Source organism: Xyrauchen texanus, chromosome 29, assembly GCF_025860055.1.
Source record: "Xyrauchen texanus isolate HMW12.3.18 chromosome 29, RBS_HiC_50CHRs, whole genome shotgun sequence".
NCBI classification, from domain to species: Eukaryota; Metazoa; Chordata; class Actinopteri; order Cypriniformes; family Catostomidae; genus Xyrauchen; species Xyrauchen texanus.
The window spans coordinates 38,635,103-38,657,229 of NC_068304.1; the positions used below are offsets into that span (position 1 = coordinate 38,635,103).

The 22,127-nt window shown below is 38.9% G+C and overlaps 1 protein-coding gene across 1 annotated transcript in view; it reads right to left on the bottom strand.

The window, feature by feature from the left end:
• The window catches only part of kcp (kielin cysteine rich BMP regulator), a 69,911-nt gene that overhangs the window by 43,164 nt on the left and 4,620 nt on the right, over positions 1-22,127 (bottom strand). The window contains 11 exon segments of the mRNA XM_052096775.1: positions 105-130; positions 133-283; positions 2,328-2,401; positions 2,487-2,580; positions 5,762-5,844; positions 6,254-6,350; positions 6,453-6,529; positions 9,695-9,860; positions 13,242-13,459; positions 13,644-13,716; positions 20,660-21,216. Coding sequence (XP_051952735.1) covers positions 105-130; positions 133-283; positions 2,328-2,401; positions 2,487-2,580; positions 5,762-5,844; positions 6,254-6,350; positions 6,453-6,529; positions 9,695-9,860; positions 13,242-13,459; positions 13,644-13,716; positions 20,660-21,216 — 1,616 coding nt within the window.

Below are 22,127 nucleotides of genomic sequence, written 5' to 3' on the forward strand. Positions count from 1 at the left end.
CTTTTAACATCGCCAAACATACACACAAGCTTTAATCTTATACATTGGTTTGACTAATCCCAAAAAGGGAAAACAGAAATTCACTCTGGATATCATGGTCTTACATTGCACACACAGTGTTTGCACGGTCACGGGAGACTTGGAAAGAGACGCTGTCTAGGACAACTTGCCCCTCATAGTTACAACGGGAACAATCTCTGCAGCAAGAGTCGAACGGCGGCTTCACGCCGTCATGACACGTCTGGGGACACTGATGCACGCCCACACACGCTTGAGTCCCACCCTGATGAGCAAAATACAAAATGTATCATTTCTTTTCATATAGCTCTCAAATTATTTTTCTGAAGGACAGCTCCAGTAGTAGTTACACAATAGCTGACTGAGAATAAAGTTAAAAGAATATAAGAATTCAAGCTTGAAGTACCACCTGTTTTCAGCAGGGGCAGTAAGTCGTATAGACAACACGCAGCCGCATTACACTTGTTTGAAAACTCCTTCCTGCGTTCAAACACTTCTGGCCGAAGATCATTTTTTGTTTTTCTAAGTTTCAAACTATGTTTAACTTGATACAGTGACCTAAAAAATAATTTAATAATGCATTTTAATGATCTGAATTATATTTATAACATATATTAATAATTTAAATATAAATACAATTTATAATTTAAATATGACTATTTAATCATTTTATGTTTCATTACTTTTATTTGAGGGGATTTCTCAGCAAACGTTTATAAATGCAATTAATTGTGATTAATTCAATTAATTAATAGGCACATTATGTAATTAAATTGATTAACTTTTTTATTGATTGACAGGCCTGTTTATATAATAGGGTGTCAATCGAGGGCTATATATTAAATATATGATATTTATAATTATTTAAACTGTAAGTAATTAATCATTATACAGTATATTGAATCATTGCTTTTTGAGAGCCTTTCTCAGCAAATATTTATTTATGTGTTGATTCGAATAATTCATCGGCATATTATTTAATTAATTGACAGCCCTAAAAATACTCTTATTTTGGTAACAACAATTCTGATCACAGTTTGCACACATTTGTAGCTATTTATTATCACTTTTTGTGCCACTAAACGTTTTTCCAATTCTGGACTATTATTACGGTACAGTCTATTTCAGATAAACTCACCCGTAAATGGCACGTAAAAACGAAAAACAGTTTTTGGCATTAGCCCTCTGTAACAGGGCGGAGTGCGGGGCGGGGTCGTGATTCCGCACACCCGTCGGAATCACGATTAGCCCTAGATTAGCCCTTGATTAGCCCTAATCAGGCTAATCAAGCCTCAGAGAGGTATAAAGGCCGACTGGAGACGGCGGTGCGACAGAGAGAGAGATTTACGGGCAGCTGTCCGACACCTGTGTGTGTGTTTGTCTTTTTGTTAAGTTCTTCATTAAACTATTATTTATATTGTATTATATCATTATTAAGCCGGTTCTCGCCTCCTCCTTTCCATGAATCCCTTTACACTGGTGCTGAAATCCGGGATGGTGGAGGGATGCGCCATAGTAGAGTCCTCACTAGTACCACACCCTATCGGAGCAGCCGCGACCATCCGCCGGAGGACGGAGGAGCCTGAGAGTGGACGAACGGCCGCCGACTGCGAAGGGAGGAGGGGCTCCTAACCAACCGCCTGGAGCGGTCAGGGCCGCTGCCAGGGGCAGAGGAGACGCCTACCAGCCGCTGAAACGCGGCGGGGTATGAGGCTGCCGACCGCGAGTGGGGAGAACTGCTACCAGGGGAGGGGGAGACCCCTTCTGTTTCCCCGAGAACGCGGCTGGGCGTTCTGTCCGCCAGGGGCCGGAAGACTGTCTCCGATCCATCTGGGAAGGTGCGACTGACGTCCATTAGAGGGTGGAGGAGTGGCCGAAGACCAAGCTACGGCGTATCAGAGAACCGGTGAGTAAGTGTTTTTTCTCTCTCTCTTCCACTGCCGCTGTGTTAAGGCGTGTAGGTGTCACTTTTGTTTCCCTCCCCTTGTCCCTCCCTCATCCAGGTATACGGGTATGACCTGCCGGCTGACGATGCGGAAGGCACAACCTTCCCCGTGGAAAGAGAGAACGATGGAGGAATGTGACAGGGCGGAGGGCGGGGCCGGGTCGTGATGCATATTATGACCAGGTAAACGGTAATGTGTCTCGCTTCTGCACTTGTGATTGGATTGCCCAAAAGGCATCTTAACACCAGGTTTAAACATAGCCGTTGTCAAAAGTCTGGCTACATGAGACTGGGGTCATGTCATCCACCTAGTCAGAGGAATATGTGATACATGTATATGTGTGTGAGAGAGAGAGATACACACCTGACATGTGCAGGTCTGGCAGCCATCGAGTGTGCTGAAAGAGCCGTTGTACGGCTGACCGTCCACGTCACACGCTGAGGAGGACAAGTCATGACAAAACACATTTAAGACAAAAATCAAATGGAAGAATGTACTTTTGTTTTGTTTGTGAGTGCATACCAGAGCAGGTCGGGCAGCACTCCCCAGGTCTCCTGTAAGGATTGGGGCACAGGGCTGGTGGACACTGAATGGGGTTACACGACACCCGACTGTTCTGCAAAGAAACACACATTCTGGTAAATACCGAAATGCTTTATGATTTGACTGTTAGTGTAGATTGTCATAGTTTTAAACATAATTTGTATTTTTAGGAAAGATTTCCATAATATAATATTGACTGTCTTGGTCTGGGACAAGGCTAAAACAGTCCAATTTAGACAAAAACGGCATTTGAAAAGTTCGATTCCAGTCAGTTTTAATGTGACATTCATATCACAAAAAGTTCAAAATTCAACCCCTGGGACATGAAAGTACCCAATGATGAAGAATCACAGTTACCTTTTATTGTTTATTTGGCTACACATCTGGTTAATACGGGGTGTAAACATCCACAGCAGCATCAATATTATGACAAAATACTCAAATGTTCAACAAATAATGAATCTTATTATAAAATATATTCAGAAAAAGCTATTATCAATGCATTACCCTTACTTAAGGCTGTTTACAGTTCATCCAATCAGTATTTGGAGTCAGAATTACTTATTCTATTCTATTTTATTTACAATACAGATTCTGTTCTATTCTATTTATAATATGGATTATTTTACATTCTATTCTGTTCTATTCTATTCATAATATGGTTTCTATTATATTCTTTTCTATTCTATTCTATTTATAATACAAATTCTATTCTATTCTATTTATAATATATATTTATTCTATTTATAATATGGATTATTTTAAATTCTATTCTGTTCTATTCTATTCATAATACAGTTTCCCTTATATTCTATTTTATTTATCACATGGATTCTATTCTATTCTATTTATAATGTAGATTTTATTCTATTCTGTTCTGTTCTATTTATAATACAGATTATATTCTATTCTTTTCTATTCTATTCTATTTATAATACAGATTATATTCTATTCTATTTATAATATGGATTATTTTACATTCTATTCTGTTCTATTCTATTTATAATACAGATTATATTCTATTCTATTTATAATATGGATTATTTTACATTCTATTCTGTTCTATTCTATTTATAATACAGATTATATTCTATTCTATTTATAATATGGATTATTTTACATTCTATTCTGTTCTATTCTATTTATAATATGGTTTCTATTATATTCTTTTCTATTCTATTCTATTTATAATACAAATTCTATTTATAATATATATTTATTCTATTTATAATATGGTTTATTTTACATTCTGTTCTGTTTTATTCTATTCATAATACGGTTTCCCTTATATTCTATTTTATTTATCACATGGATTCTATTCTATTCTATTCTATTTATAATACGGTTTCTATTATATTCTTTTCAATTCTATTCTATTTATAAAACAAATTATATTCTATTCTATTTATAATATATATTTATTCTATTTATAATATGGATTATTTTACATTCTATTCTGTTCTATTCTATTTATAATATGGTTTCTATTATATTCTTTTCTATTCTATTCTATTTATAATACAAATTCTATTTATAATATATATTTATTCTATTTATAATATGGTTTATTTTACATTCTGTTCTGTTTTATTCTATTCATAATACGGTTTCCCTTATATTCTATTTTATTTATAACATGGATTCTATTCTATTCTATTCTATTTATAATACTGGTTTCTATTATATTCTATTTATAAAACAAATTCTATTCTATTCTATTTATAATATATATTTATTCTATTTATAATATGGATTATTTTACATTCTATTCTGTTCTATTCTATTCATAATACGGTTTCCCTTATATTCTATTTTATTTATCACATGGATTCTATTCTATTCTATTTATAACACGGTTTCTATTCTATTCTATTTATAATACAGATTATATTCTATTCTATTTATAATATGGATTATTTTACATTCTTTTTCTGTTCTATTCTATTTATAATGTAGATTTTATTCTATTCTGTTCTGTTCTATTTGTAATATGGTTTCTATTATATTATTTTCTATTCTATTCTATTTATAATACAAATTCTATTCTATTCTATTTATAATATATATTTATTCTATTTATAATATGGATTATTTTAAATTCTATTCTGTTCTATTCTATTCTATTCATAATACGGTTTCCCTTATATTCTATTTTATTTATCACATGGATTCTATTCTATTCTATTTATAATGTAGATTTTATTCTATTCTGTTCTATTCTATTTATAATGCAGTTTCTATTCTATTTTATTTATATTACAGATTCTATTCTATTTATAATACAGATTCTATTCTTTTCTATTCTATTCTATTTATAATACAGTTTCTATTCTATTTTATTTATATTACAGATTCTATTCTATTTATAATACAGATTCTATTCTATTTATAATAGATTCTATTCTATTCATAATACGGTTTCTCTTATATTCTATTTTATTTATCACATGGATTCTATTCTATTTATAATACAGATTATTTTACATTCTAATCTTTTCTGTTCTATTCTATTCATAATATGGTTTCTCTTATATTCTATTTTATCACATGGATTCTATTCAATTCTGTTCTATTCTATTTATAATATGGTTCCCCTTCTGTCGCTCTCTCCACGTTGTGACAGAGAAGCGACTCTAGGGGTCTCTCTTGAGCGCCGATATATACCTCTGTTCTATGAAAAAAGGCCAATGAGAAGTTGGCAGATGGTATTTGCATATCCCGCCCCCGGACATACGGGTATTTAAGTGGGGCGAATACGGGAGTTCATTCAGAAAATTTCTTCGGAGCGATGGTCGTGTCTGCAATTGCTGCGAGTTACACACCAATTCCTGTCATTCCTCTGCTGCATGCTGTTGGACCTTACGGCGCACAACAGCGGCTTTCTTCTGTTTGCACGGCTGTGCATTCCTGCCCCTGGGCACTTCGACAGCGCAGTCTGCCTATCCTCTAGAGACAGAAGCGGATGATATTTATAATATGGATTCTATTCTATTCTATTCTATTCTATTCTATTCTATTCTTGTGGAAACTTATTCTAATTACTATTGACTAATTGAAATCCCCAAAAATTCACCTTTGGGAATATTTAGATTACAATTACAAAATTATGTTTGTTCATTTATAAACCTTGTCTTTAGAAGAATGTCCCCGTGAAGATGGTTTTGTCAGGTTCTGAAAACGTGTTTAGAAATTTCATCCGTAAAAGGCAAGATAAAGCTGACCCCTGACCCCGAACGCAAACACATAAGACTCACAGAACAGGAACAGCTGAGGCAGGGGTTCGATCTAGACACAAACACATCGCCGTTCTCATAGATATCCCCCTCATGATCACATCCTAAAGATTAACAGCAAAGAAAACAACAAGCGCACATTTTATAAAGCACAACGCCACTTGTGTAAAATCAACAAGAACTAACACTTTATGCTAAATAAATCATCTGATTAGCGATAACGTGCACTAACAAAAACATAGCTTATATTATATAGCTTACTATATATATTAGATAATGCTCTAAATGCTCTTTAAAAATGTATGAAACCAACAAGAACACAAAGACAGCATTTCTATGAACTCAATACATGTGCTGTAAACTAGATTTTACTAACTAGATCAGCTCGGACAACTTTATATTTCAATGACACAGATATTAAAGTACTGTGCTATTTGCATCTGATACTATCACCAAAACATGTTACAGCCACAGCAGTATGTGTGTGTGTGTGTGGAGGAGCATTCTGGGTACTTGTTTGGCAGACAGGACAGCAGAATCCCAGAGGAACAGTCGTTTGTAAACAAGATAGTGATGGGCATGAAATCACTTCACATTCCACTCTTCCACTCTGTACAATAAAACAAAGACAACAGAATATCAACTATAGAAGATGCCAGCGGCACCCAGGTAAAGAATGAAAATCAGAGAGTGAATCTTTTTGATTTCATACCTCACATGTACACTTAGAGCAGTCGTCTGGACTGAAAACATCACCATTGCTATAGATATTGCCTTGAAAGCTGCATTCTGCAGTCAGAGACACACATACAGTGTATTGTGTGGGAAATGGGAACCACTTTACCACAATTTGCGATAAGAATAAGAGATAGATAAGTTGTGTATGCAAGCATGTTTCCTGCCCACATTAGAGATAACTGACCCTTATGTACACAATGAACTCTAAAACATGACTGTGACTGTGCATGAGTGACTTTCAAGACAGTCTAGAGGTCTGAAAATGAGTTCAATGCGTTCAAATGCTTCAAATTCTTTTCATGGTGTTAAGATCTCATGTAAAAGGGTCAATGTAAAGAAATAAATTGACGCTTCTCTTTATATCTGCACATGCATTAAAGGGATAGTTCACCCAAAAATGAAAATTCTCTCATCATTTACTCACCCTCATGCCATGCCAGGTGTGTATGACTTTTGTACATCTCCTGAACTCAAATGAAGATTTTTAGAAGAATATTTCAGCTCTGTAGGTCCATACAATGCAAGTGAATGGGTGCCAAAATGTTGAAGCTCCAAAAAAATCACATAAAACAGCATAAAAGACTCCAGTGGATAAATCCATGTCTCCAGAAGTGTCGGTGAGAAACAGATCAATATTTATGCAATATAAATTATTCTCCCTGCCCAGAAGGGGGCGATATGCATGAAGAATTTGAATCACAAAAAACATAAGAAGAAGGATGTGAAAGTAAAAGTAGAGATTGACTGAGCAGGGAGGAGAATTTATAGTAAAAAAGGACTTAAATATTGATCCGTTTCTCACCCACACCTATTATATAATTTCTGGAGACATGGATTAAACCACTGGAGTGGTATGGATTACTTGCCTTTATGTGCTTTTTGGAGCTTCAAAATATTGGCACCCATTCACTTGCATTGTATGGACCTACAGTGCATCCGGAAAGTATTCACAGCGCTTCACTTTTTCCACATTTTGTTACGTTACAGCCTTATTCCAAAATGGATTAAATTCATTATTTTACTCAAACTTCTACAAACAATACCCCATAATGACAACGTGAAAAAAAGTTTGTTTGAAATCTTTGTAAATGTATTAAAAATAAAAAACGAAAAAAATCACATGTACATAAGTATTCACAGCCTTTGCCATGACACTCAAAATTGAGCTCAGGTGCTTCCTGTTTCCTCTGATCATCCTTGAGATGTTTCTACAACTTGATTGGAGTCCACCTGTGGTAAATTCAGTTGATTGGACATGATTTGGAAAGGCACACACCTGCCTATATAAGGTCCCACAGTTAACAGTGCATGTCAGAGCACAAACCAAGCCATGAAGTCCAAGGTATTATCTGAAGGCCACCGAGACAGGATTACATCGATGCACAGATCTAGGGAAGGGTACAGAAAAATGTCTGCAGCATTGAAGATCCCAATGAGCACAGTGGCCTCCATCATCCGTAAATGGAAGTTTGGAACCACCAGGACTCTTCCTAGAGCTGGCCGCCCGGACAAACTGAGTGATTGGGGAGAAGGGCCTTAGTCAGGGAGGTGACCAAGAACCCGATGGTCACTCTGACAGAGCTCCAGCATTTCTCTGTGGAGAGAGGAGAACCTTCCAGAAGAACAACCATCTCTGCAGCACTCCACCAATCAGGCCTGTATGGTAGAGTGGCCAGACGGAGGCCACTCCTCAGTAAGAGTCTCATGACAGCCCACCTGGAGTTTGCCAAAAAGCACCTGAAGGACACTCAGACCATGAGAAACTAAATTATCTGGTCTGATGAAACAAATATTGAACTCTTTGGCCTGAACGGCAAGCGTCACGTCTGGAGGAAACCAGGGACCGCTCATCACCTGGCCAATACCATCCCTACATTGAAGCATGGTGGTGGCAGCATCATGCTGTGGGGATGTTTCAGCAGCAGGAACTGGGAGACTAGTCAGGATCAAGGGAAAGATGAATGCAGCAATGTAGAGAGACATCCTTGATGAAAACCTGCTCCAGAGCGCTCTGGACCTCAGACTGGGGCAAAGGTTCATCTTCCAACAGGACAACGACACTAAGCACACAGCCAAGATAACGAAGGAGTGGCTACGGGACAACTCTGTGCATGTCCTTGAGTGGCCCAGCCAGAGCCCAGACTTGAACCCGATTGAACATCTCTGGAGAGATCTGAAAATGGCTGTGCACCAACGCTCCCCCATCCAACCTGATGGAGCTTGAGAGGTCCTGCAAAGAAGAATGGGAGAAACTGCCCAAAAATAGGTGTGCCTATTCTTTTTTTATAAATTTACAAAGATTTCAAACAAACTTCTTTCAGCAGATCTGGGATGGCATGAGGCCTGGCTTGCATTAAAAATATTTGTCCTTAGAACTCATTTAACCCTTTCGGTAAAAATCTGAAAGGGTTAAGCAGAAACATATATTTGCACAATTGGACTTTTGATTACAAATCAAATCAAAATCTCATTGATACTGAGATTAAGCCCTTGTGACAACTACAGTAGCTCTGGTCTCAACTATATACAGTATCTTGGTTTTATCGTATGATACCACTGATAGGTCATTCTTACACTCGCATAATGATAAGTTGCCTAAGTCAACACACCTGTGTTGGCCCAAATGAACCATTTTAATATATTTAATCAAGATATTGATTGGTCAAGCTATACTTATTGGTCGGCCAAACAGATCCCTCACCAAAATCATGGCATTTTTGAGCCAGTAAGTGCGTTTACACTGATTATGTTTAACAAGTTGACAAAGTGAGTGACTCCAGTCAGGTCTCCTAAGCAACCAAATTGGCTCGGTTGCTAGGGAGGTTAGAGTCACATGGGGTAACCTCCTAGTGGTCGCTATAATGTGGTTCTCGCTCTCGGTGGGGCGCGTGGTGAGTTGTGCGTGGATGCCGCGGAGAGTAGAGTGAAGCCTCCACACGCGCTAAGTCTCCATGGTAACGCGCTCAACAAGTCACGTGATAAGATGCGTATTGATGGTCTCAGCCGTGGAGGCAGATTTGTCCTCCACCACCCGGATTGAGGCGATTCACTACAACACCGCGAGGACTTAGAGCGCATTGGGAATTGGGCATTCCAAATTCGGGAGAAAAAAACCAAACAAGCCGACAACGTGTTAGGTCATACACTTCTGCTTTAAAACCAGTTGGCTAGTTCATTTGTATGATGTATTTATAGTGTGTACTGGAGGTTACTCACCACTTGAGCGGTCACACTGCACCTTCCCATTGGTGCACGAACACACGGTGCGACTGTCAGGCGACCAACGAGAGCCCTCCTCCATCTGACGGCCTTCCCAAACACACTCCCGCCTCACACACTCGCAGGTTTCCAAGTTCTCGACTCGTGCCTGCAGGTGAGCGTTCTAAACACGAACCCGTCAGAAAGGATCATTTAAAAAATATGTTTAACCCTTAAATGCAAGGGTATTTCACTAAACATTAAATACCTGACCAAAAAGTTATTTTACACTCCAGGTGCCTTATTAGGCTAATCAAGCCTCCGAGAGGGATAAAGGCCGACTCATGGACGGTGGTGCGACAGCGAGAGAACGCTTACGGGCAGTTGCACGTGTGTTTGTGTGTGTCTTTTATTTGATTAAATGTTGTTTATATTGTTAAGCTGGTTCTCGCTTCCTCCTTTCCATTGAACTGCTTGACAGTATTTTCTCAGGCACTTATTGAGTCTATATAAATGCACAATTTACTACAAGGCGGTGAAGATGCCCATCTTTTTTTTACGAGGGTACAAACTACAATCCCAAAAAGCATTGCGAATTATATAATTGAATAAAAACGAATGGAATATATCATTGATTTTAGGTTGTTGATTCTAAGTATATCAAGTTTATTGCAAAATATTCCAATATGTACATTTGCATAAGTAGTTTAAGGGAAAGGGAGACCGACTCGATTATGTACTCACAGTGGGCGGTTACACCGAGGCAAATTGTGCAGATGATATCTGATTGGTGAACCGTTCTCTGCTGTACCATGGGTAATGTAGTTGTTTATCAAACATGCTATTTCAACAATTAATTTGGCTTCAACAGAAGCATATACCATCAATAAACAACCTCAGAACTCAAGGTACACTGGCGGCCATAAGTTTGGAATAATGTACAGATTTTGCTCTTACGGAAGGAAATTGGTACTTTTATTCACCAAAGTGACATTCAGCTGATCACAATGTATATCAGGACATTAATAATGTGAAATATTACTATTACAATTTGAAAAAAAAAAAATGTTCAGCACTTCTTAAACTACTTCAAAGAGTTCTCATCAAAAAATCCTCCATGTGCAGCGATGACAGCTTTACAGATCCTTGTTATTCCAGCGGTCAGTTTGTCCAGATACTCAGGTGACCTTTCACCCCACACTTCCTGTAGCACTTGACCTTTCACCCCACACTTCCTGTAGCACTTGCCATAGATGTGTCTGTCTTGTCGGGCACTTCTCACGCACCTCACAGTCTAGCTGATCCCACAAAAGCTCAACGGAGTTCAGATCCGTAACACTCTTTTCCAATTATCTGTTGTCCAATGTCTGTGTTTCTTTCCTCACTCGAACCTTTTCTTTTTGTTTTTCTGTTTCAAAAGTGACTTTTTCTTTGCAATTCTTCCCATAAGTCCTCCTGAGTCTTTTCTTTACTGTTGTACATGAAACTGGTGTTGAGCGGGTAGAATTCAATGAAGCTGTCAGCGGAGGACATGTGAGGCGTCTATTTCTCAAACTAGAGACTCTGATGTACTTATCCTCTTGTTTAGTTGCACATCTGGTCTTCCACATCTCTTTCTGTCCTTGTTAGAGACAGTTGTGCTTTGTCTTTAGACTTAGTGACACCTTTGGATGAAATCTGCAGTTTTTTTTGGCCATTTCAAGCATTTTATCGCCTTCATTCCTCAAAACAATGATTGACTGACGAGTTTCTAGAAAAAGCGGTTTCTTTTTTGCCATTTTTGACCTAATGTTGACCTTAAGACATGCCGATATATTACATACTGTAGCAACTCAAAAACAAACACAAAGACAATGTTCAGCTTCATTTAATGAACCAAATATCTTTCAGCTGTGTTTGATATAATGGCAAGTGATTTTCTAGCACCAAATGATCAATTTATCATGATTACTCAAGGATAAGGTGTTGGAGTGATGCTGCTGCTGTCTAGATTTGATCAAAAATGACTTTTTCAAATAGTGATTGTGTTGTTTTTTTACATCAGTAATGTCCTGAATATACATTGTGATCATTTGAATGCCACTTTGGTGAATTAAAATACCAATTTCCTTCCGGAACAGCAAAATCTGTACATTAATCCAAACTTTTGGCCGCCAGTGTAGATCAGTCTTGAAATGTTATGAAAGAAGTTATTGTTGAAATCAATTCTTCTATGGCAAAATTAAAAAATGGGATTTTACTTCCTGATCCAGACTGTGGTGCTCTATTGTGCTACTGCTGTGTTTGACAGCCATGGGAACACACGATGCTGTTCTACTGTTCGGCTTCGGTCTCAACGTTATCTTTGGAAGGCGAGGTTTTGTAAAAGAGGGCGTGGCTATTTCAAAGGCTCGTGTAAATTCCAGAACCCTAAAATCACTTTCAGCACCTTTAAGCACAATCGTCAGCATGTTGATTGCCTCAAAAATCCTTCGAATGGGAGCAATCCGTAAACATTAAAATACTCAGTTGCAAATGTATGTCACAGGACGTAAACAGTATGCGTTTAAACATGATTTTAGTGTGATAAAATCACTTACTATCTTTGTCTGTGTAAAGTTATAGCCAATATTACTAATACATTGCCATTATGATAAAATGTCAACAAACCATAAAACACTAAAATGACTGTAAAAATGTTACAGCTCAAATAATACATGAGTTTAACAGAAGAATGCTTTTATAAAATGATAAGCTTCACATTTCTGCCTTTAAACCCTCCAAAAATTGGCCCATTGACCTCCATCGTAAGTGCCTCACTGTGACCTCGATTTTTGCTTTTTTTAAAGAAAAGGAGGAATGAGCCAAAATTTATTTTTGTGGTAATCAACATGATGCCAAACATTCTGTCAATTGAGCTCAACTTGTACTGAACCCAGAATATTCCTTTAAATTGATAAATAATCTCTCAAATCAAAAATTTGAAAAAATTTCTTTTAACATTTATTCATCAAAAATTACTAGTTTTGATTTTTTTAAGCTGATAGTACCTATTTTTAAGTACGTATTAAAATAGACATATGACAGGTATCTTTTACAATTTTGCTAGTTCTTATAGATTAAAAATGAGTAGTACTTAATCATTAGATACGTATTTAGTCGCTACCAGACATTATTCAGCAGTGACAACCATTTAGTTAAATTTGACTAGGACTGTTAAGATCAAAGATATCTTGGACTCTATAGGTAGTAATAGTATTTTCATTTACATTTCTGCTTAGTCTGCAAGTAATATTTTGAATATAATGCAACATTGCAACAAAGAGTAAGATGACCTCTAGTGGGGAGATTGTCATTTAATTGTGATAAACTGTAACTAACTACTTATCAGGGCTGGACTGGTAATCTGGCATACCGGGCATTTTCCCGGTGGGCAGACGTATTTTGGGGTCGATCAGGGGCGGACTGGCCATTGAGAGAACCGAGCGGGCCGAATGGGCCACGATGAGCTAAAATGAGCCGCCGCATTATGCAGCTACTTATGGTACAAACATCATTTGTTATCAGCAATAAGTTCTCCATCTACCTGTTTCTTGAGCATGTCCAGCATGGTGTTGACGCTATGCAGTTTGTTCTCCAGTCGGCCAATATGTAAGTCAATGGGATACCCGGGGATGCTTAATTCTGCTCCTCCTCCATGGTTCTCTCCCTGGTCCTGCATCACATCCAGGTCAGAGACGGCTGACAGAGGCGGACCGGTGGGCTGGACAGGATCTTGTTTTAGAACCGAGTGAGGGAGGGAGTCTAATTTCATGTTAAAAGATAAAAGATAAAATATCACTATCTGTCACAGCTCAGTGTACTGGCAAAACATTCCTTTGCAGATTTGCTGAGGTCGTACAGTTCAAATTCTGCATGTTTTGCAAGTTCAGGCGAATATTTAGTTCAGATGCTTGTTATTGATAAATGCTTGTTATTGATTTCGTGCCTGTTACATTGCCACAGAACCATGGACGCCTCTCAAACGCCCTTGTGGAGAGTTCAGCAGTCTGCCAAAGACCCTGAAATGATAAGAAAACATGTAGAGTTCATTCTGTGACCATGGCAACAATGAACTGTGTAACCATGGCAACCTGTCAGTGTGATTGTAAAAATAATCAAGGGTAACAATGTAACTCAAGTCTCTCACAAGAACAGTCGACCCTATAAACTGCTGTCTTTACTGTAACACAGCTGTAAACATATATATATATATATGTATGTTTATATTCACATCGCCATGGCAACACAGTAAAATACAGTTACTGTAGTTTACAATGTAACAAATATTATTATAACAATAGTCAGTTGTGTTGCCTAATAGAGATCAACAGATAGTGGATTTTGCAGATACTGATAACTAAAGGCTGATAACCGATTAATGGGCCAATCGTTTAAAAAAATCTGTTTATATAATGATAACAAATATTTTTTACTTTATTTACTGTGAAGGGCACATACATTGAAGCTACAAGATTCTAAAATAAATAATCAAAAAGATTTAGTGCATAACAGAGAAACATTTAACTTCAAAAAAGCTTGAAATATACCAGGGACTCTTATTTTAAAATGATGGCGACTTGGCTGTGTTACAATGCAACATAAATAAATACATTATTAAAAAAAAAAGAACTATCGGGAGCTATTGAAATAGATATTTGCCAATAACCGATAGTGTCAAAAAGCAAATATCAGCACCGATTAATCGGTAAAAACGATATATCAGTCTACCTCTATTGCCTAATAAGGCGGCTGTTGCTCAGGTGGTAGAGCGGGTCGGCCACTAATCGCAGGATTGGTGGTTTGATTCTCGGCCCACACGACTCCACATGTCGAAATGTCCTTGGGCAAGACACTGAACCCCAAGTTGCTCCCAATGGCAGGCTAGTGCCTTGCCTGGCAGCTCTTCTGTCATTGGTGTGTGTGTGTGTGTGTGTGTGTGTGTGTGTGTGTGTGAGCGTGTATTTATCACTTTGTGGGTACCAAATGTCCCCGTAAGGATAGTAAAACCTGAAATTTTTGACCTTGTGGGGACATTTTGTCAGTCCCCATGAGGAAAACAGCTTATAAATCATACTAAATGATGTTTTTTGAAAATGTAAAAATGCAGAAAGTTTTCTGTGAGGGTTAGGTTTAGGGGTAGGGTTAGGTTTAGGGGATAGAGTATAAAGTTTGTACAGTATAAAAACCATTATGTCTATGGAAAGTCCCCATAAAACATGGAAACACAACATGTGTGTGTGTGTGTGTGTGTGTGTGTGTGTGTGTGTGTGTGTGTGTGTGTGTGTGTGTGTGTGTGAGCTTGTATTTATCACTTTGTGGGGACCAAATGTCCCCATAAGGATAGTAAAACCCAAGCGTTTGACCTTGTGGGGACATTTTGTCGGTCCCCATGAGGAAAACAGCTTATAAATCACACTAAATTATGTTTTTTGAAAATGTAAAAATGCAGAAAGTTTTCTGTGAGGGTTAGGTTTAGGGGTAGGGTTAGGTTTAGGGGATAGAATATAAAGTTTGTACAGTATAAAAACCATTATGTCTATGGAAAGTCCCCATAAAACATGGAAACACAACATGTGTGTGTGTGTGTGTGTGTGTGTGTGTGTGTGTGTGTGTGTGTGTGTGTGTGTGAGCTTGTATTTATCACTTTGTGGGGACCAAATGTCCCCATAAGGATAGTAAAACCCGAAACGTTTGACCTTGTGGGGACATTTTGTCGGTCCCCATGAGGAAAACAGCTTATAAATCATACTAAATTATGTTTTTTGAAAATGTAAAAATGCAGAAAGTTTTCTGTGAGGGTTAGGTTTAGGGGTAGGGTTAGGTTTAGGGGATAGAATATAAAGTTTGTACAGTATAAAAACCATTATGTCTATGGAAAGTCCCCATAAAACATGGAAACACAACATGTGTGTGTGTGTGTGTGTGTGTGTGTGTGTGTGTGTGTGTGTGTGTGTGTGTGTGTGTGTGTGTGTGTGTGTGTATGAGTCACAGTTTAAATCGCTTTGAATACCGCTAAGATTAAAAAGGAGCTATATAAGTGCAGACAATTTACCATTTAATATAAGTCAAATAGATTTATAAGATTAACAATTTATTTCATTTAAATGTTTGTTGATTATCCTGCAGACAAAGAAAAAAGTGTCTGGATTGTTTGATGTAGTGTTTATGTGCTGGTTTTATTCTCTGAAATATTGAGCTCTATACGTTCTCTAAATTTCCTGTTTTTTTTTAGCATTACACCCAACCTAATAAACACACATTCATGAACATGCACATGGAATTTGCCAATGTGTGTGTATCAGATTAATGTGATTTACAAAAGTACATGTTCCTGGATCAACTTACTTAACTGCTCCTTGTTCGACCAATCTTTGCTCTCTGTTCATCATATACTGTATATACAGTCAGTGGCCCCAATAAGTATTTGGGCACTTTAGCCAAACTTAAAAGTGCCATTTCAAAAATATCAGTGTTGGGGATTAGTTTTCTATAAGTAGCGACACTGCTAACTTAATTTTAACTAACTAACTTAAGCTTAATTTTCCAACGAGTAGTGGTGTAGCATCACAAAACTCACATTTGTCATATTTTATTAAGAACACTAAGTCTAAGTTTAATTTTGTAGCCTTGTCAATTGGTGAGGTGCATAAAGCAATTAAATATCTTAACCTTAAAAACCAGCAGGTCCGGTGAGCGTGGATCCTTCTTTTAAAACTCTCTGCAGATTATATTGCAGAACCATTGACTTATCTTTCTAATCTTACTTTGATCAGTAATACAATTCCAAGAATTTGGAAAAAGGCATTTGTATGTCCACTGTTAAAAGGCGGTGAGCTCTCACTTATGAACAGTTATAGACCAACAGTAAATCTGTAATTCTAGCTAAGATCCTGGAGACCTTGATAGGTAACAACTAAACGGGTATTTGGAAAGCTGTGCTCTTTCAAATTATATTCAGTCTGGTTTTAAAAGGCATCATAGTAACAATAACAAAGACAGTGAATGATATTATTCATTGTCTAAAAAAAGCAACATTGTGCTGCTCTTTTTATAGATCTGTCTAAAGCTTTTGATACAGTGGATCACAACGTAATACTACAAAGAGTGACTAAGATTGCATTGTCTGATCAAGCAGTTGGATGGTTTAATAATTATCTAGCAGGACGTACACAGTGTGTTCAATCTGAGGGACTTTTTTCAGATGTTTTATCTTTTTGTAAAGGAGTCCCACAAGGCTCAGTGTTGGGTCCCCTATTGTTTATTATTTATGTTAACACAATTTTCATGACGTAAATTGTAATTTTTATGCTGATGTTATTGTTGCTTATTGTTGTGAAACCCAACTTCAATATTTAAAATTGGGTTTAAACCCAGACAAAACCAAATTTATGATTTTTACTAATTCCAATAAAAACTGTTCAAGAGGATGAAATTGAGATTGTGTCCACTTTTAAATATTTAGGTATTTTATTTGATAATAGTCTGACATTTAATCCACCCATTGATAATTTGGTGAGAAAGCTGAGAGTGAGGTTGGGATTCTCTTTTAGAAATAAGTCTTGTTTTTCTTTGAATATTATAAAAAAAGAGTTTAAAACGTAAAAACAATGTTTTCTAGGCTCAATTCAGGGATCTGATTTTTAATGGACTTTTGAGGAAATAAACAGATTACAGTGAAATGATGAAAAACATGAATGTTCACCATAATTATTCTTAAAACTCAGTACAGGATTTAATTAGTTAGTGATTGATCTTGTAATACTTGATTGTCTTGCTTGAGTATATGCAGGCAAAAAGTGCAAATTTCAGGTGGAATTAATCCATTTTTAATATACTTTCATTGCAAATAAGATGCAATACTTTTCCAAATTTAGTGTATTTGAGTTTTCTTGTTCCAAACAATGATCAGTGTAAAGAGAGAGTACAAATAGTATTTGATGAGCTTTATTATAAATGTGTATAACAGGATCTAGCTCAGGGGTGCCCACACTTTTTGTGTGATGATCTACTTTTAAATGACCAACTCAAAAAGATCTAGCAACTAAAAAACATTTAAAATAAGAAAATGCTTGTTGGGACTACTGCATCTTCTAATTTATAAAACATATATAATAATGTTCAATGTTGATATCATTCAGTTTTAACACTAAGCCCAAAACACCTACAGCACAATAGCCAGGGCATTTACCTTATTCTGATGACGAGTAAATATTAACCAGGAGAGGTTTTGTTTATTTACTTGCCATGACAACTAGGTTTGCGCATACTCAGCGCGCGAAATTGCGATGCAGCATCGCAATTTCGCGCGCTGTGTATGCGCAAACCTAGTTGTCATGGCAACTGAATAAACAAAACATCGCGTGGTCAATATTTACTCGTCAAGTGCAAGTCAGACAGAAACTAAAAGATGGAAAGACAGTATATGTATTTGTATTAAAATTTAACGAAAGTACATTTAAATTTTGTGTGATCTACCAGCATGCCTTTGCGATCGACTGGTAGACGTATTGGGCACCCCTGATCTAGAGCAACTTGGGTAGTAAGAGACCAGGGCTGCCTGCGTTTCCCAAAAGCATCATAAGTCTAAGTAGGTCGTATAAACCAATGGCGCCAGTTGTCTCAACAATCAACTTAAGGTTGCATAGACGACAATATTGTGGATATTTGACTTTTTTTTATTTTAATGTAAATTTTGCTGGTTACATGCAGCTTTATAAGGAAATAACCATCCTAACTGAAATGTAAAAACTTAACAGACTTTTAAAAGTGACACAGATGAGAAGCATAAACATCTGAATCCCAGTTAACGTAGGCACTGCACTAAAATAACTGACAATTTTGCTTTAAACATCATGTTTGCACTTATAATTGGCAGAAAAATGAGCCACTTTTTCCACACTTTCCTTTTGCGCTTGTGGCAGGGCGGAGGGCGGGGCCGGGTCGTTATCCTACACACCCGGTTCCGTATTAGGCTAATTATGCCTCCGTGAGGGTTAAAGGTCGACTGCAGGGAATCGTGCGGGAGAGAGAGATCGTTTATGGACATGTCCGTCATGTGTGTGTTTATTTTGTCTTTTAAGTTTATCATTAAACCATGATTTATATTGTCAAGCCGGTTCTCTGATGTACCGTTGCGTGGTGCTCGAACACTCCTCCACACTCTCTGGCGGACGACAGCCGCTCCTCTCCGCGTAGACCGGAGTCAAATCTCCGACCCCCAGTGGACAGAACGCCCCTCCGCTTTTCTGGCGGCACCTGGGGACATTCCACCGCCCCTGGCAGCGGCCCTACCGCTCCAGGCGATCGGGGAGTTACTTCCCTCCTCCCCTCGCGGACGGAGGTCTTCACTCGACCCCTCCAAGTTTCTGGGGGACGGCAGGGCACTCCTCCGCCCCTGGCAGCGGCTCCATCGCTCCAGGAGGTCGGGGAATCCAGTCTCCACTCGCCCCGCGGACGGCGGCTGTTCACCGCATCCGGTTGGTCGGGCTACTCCATCACCCGGCAGATGGCAGCGGCGCTCCCCAGGGTGGACGGCAGTGTCGAGGACTCTGCGATGGGCATCCCTCCTCCTTCCCGGGTTTCGGCACCAATGTAAAGTGACCAATGGAAAGGAGGAGGCGAGAACCGGCTTTTCAATATAAATTATATTTTTATGAGAAACTTAAAAGACAACATAAACACACACATGATGGACATGTCCGTAAACGATCTCTCTCTCCCGCACGATCCCCTGCAGTCGACCTTTAACCCTCACGGAGGCCTAATACGGGACCGGTGTGTAGGATAACGACCCAGCCCGCCCTCGCCCTGCCACAGCGCTTTAGCAGTAACACACAAACGTAATAATTGAGCTATGCTGTCGTGAAATCAGCTCTCAAAATCTCAACACATGTGGTCAAAAGAGACGCATATGACCAGGTGTAAATGGCAATGGTGCCTGTCCACATCTTGTGATCTAATTGACTAAAATAAACAAGGCACAGTGTGCGAGTGAGTGATGTTAAAATGTTCCCTCTCTTTTTTTAATCTGTCAAGATGATGGACAGCATTTTCTGTTTTAATCCCATTTCCTCCCAATTTGGAATGCCCAATTCCCACTACTTTGTAGGTCCTTGTGGTGGCGCGGTTACTCACCTCAATCCGGGTGGCGGAGGACAAGTCTCAGTTGCCTCCGCTTCTGAGACCGTCAATCCACGCAACTTATCACGTGACTCGTTGTGCATGACACCGCGGAGACTCGCAGCATGTGGAGGCTCATGCTACTCTCCACGATCCAGGCACAACTTACCACACGTCCCATTGAGAGCGAGAACAGCTTATTGCGACCACAAGGAAGTTACCCCATGTGACTCTACCCTCCCTAGCAACCGGGCCAATTTGGTTGCTTAGGAGACCTGGCTGGAGTCACTCAGCACGCCCTGGATTCGAACTCACGACTCCAGGTGTGGTAGTCAACGTCAATACTAGATGAGCAACCTAGGCCCCCTTCGAAGGACTAGGAGTATTTTTCGTTAACTCAATCCCTGGCTGGGAATACCAAATCATTGAACTGGTTCTTTTGGACAGGTCATGAAAATAAACCAATTCAAATGTATAACTACCTTAAATCTTGCGTTGTGAACTCAGTGGCGTTTTCTCTAAGGGAGGCAATGCCTCCTCAAAAATGTGTTTATGTCTTTTGTTTGTGACTAGATAGCAGTCATGTTTCTAATGTAACTCTGCCAAACAGCGACACTAGTGGATAAAGATTCAGAGGGATAAAGATTCACCTCTCTGGCCTCCCTTGAGCTGACTGCAATCTCATTGAGCTCCGGCATGTCTTGAATGTGAAGTGGGGTAACCGCGGAATACGGGCAATAAATCACGTCAGGGGAAAAATGTACAGTTTCAAAGAACCTTAACAATAATTGCCACTTAGATATGTTTGGATGTATGAGAGTGTGTTTGTATTTATAAACTCACAATGAACTTGCTGTCTTTATTTCCTGCAGTGCTGGAGAACGTAACCTGCAGATCAGGTGGGAAATCCAGAGTCAGAATTAGACCTCCTTCTTTCAGCTTGAGCACCACGGCCTCCTGGCATTCCACAAACAGCAGCACTTGCCTGGGCTCCACACTCAGAGCCATTCTCACCCAACCACCACCCGTGAACGGACTTCCACCCGGAAACTTCACCACCTGTGGTCGTAGGCCTTTCGCTGGCCTGAACTCCAGCTGCAGCCAGTTGGCGCGGGTGTTAGAGGTGAGCTCCAGCAGGGGGCGTCGGTCTTGTTGCGGGTCAGATGGAGAGGCGAAGGAGATCAGGGTGGCCTCCAAAGCCTTGGTCTGGCGGCCCACCAGGTGCAAACCCAGCACACCCTGTGAGGTGGACAGGAGGTGCTGCGATAAATCCTGTGGAAGTGTGAGATGAGACGTGCTGGACCGGAACCGCCAAGCTGGTGTTTCTGGGTCACGGCCTTTGACGCTGGAAACCCCTCGACGAGGCCTAGTGACTTTAAGAGCCTCCAAGAGGTTGATTACTGAGGAGAGAATGACATCAGTTAGGACATCATTAATATTATGACATGACACAACAGTGTAAAAGGTGGTTGCCAGGGTGTTGCTATAAGGTGTTTCAGAGCCACTTCAGCATTGCTAGCTGGTTGCTTACTTAGCCAAGTCAAAAATCTACCCCAAAGTCTCCTTGGTCCCTAGTTTGGGTCCCGCCAGCTGGTAATTGTAAGTCTGATTGCTTAGAAAAGAGAAACAGTATATCTCTCCTCAAACAAGCCACACAAAGTGAGGTATAAATCGTATCTGAGATGATCGAGTAAAGGATAGGGTTGGAAACTGTGATCGCTCCGCGATCAATCCTAATGATTTTCATAACTTTCGATTCCGTTAACCGAAGTTTAGTCTGATTCCCGAACTAATACAGTAATGAACAGGTTCAAATGAATCTACAGCATCAAACATAAGGTGTGACCGGTGTAGCCTGATTCCCAAATAAATATCAGCTGGTTCTTTTGAATCTACATCTACCGATTCCCAAACAAATGACTCTTATGAGCAGTTCATTTGAATCTAAAGCATAAAACATAAAGTGCAACATTGTAGTCCGATTCCCGAAAACATGACTCTTATGAACCCATTCGTTTGAATCTACAGTGTGAAACCAGTGTAGTCTGATTCCCGAGAAATTACTCTTATGAGCCGGTTCTTTTGAATCTACAGCACGAACAGTGTAACCCGATTCCTGAACAAATGACTCTTATAAACAGGTTAATTTGAATCTACAGCATGAAACATACTGGGCAACCAGTGTAGCTCGATTCCCGAATAAATGGACTCTTATGAGCCGGTTCTTTTGAATCTACGGTGCGAAACATACTGTGCAATCAGTGTAGTCTGATTCCCAAACACATGACTCTTATTCATATTCTTATTGTCT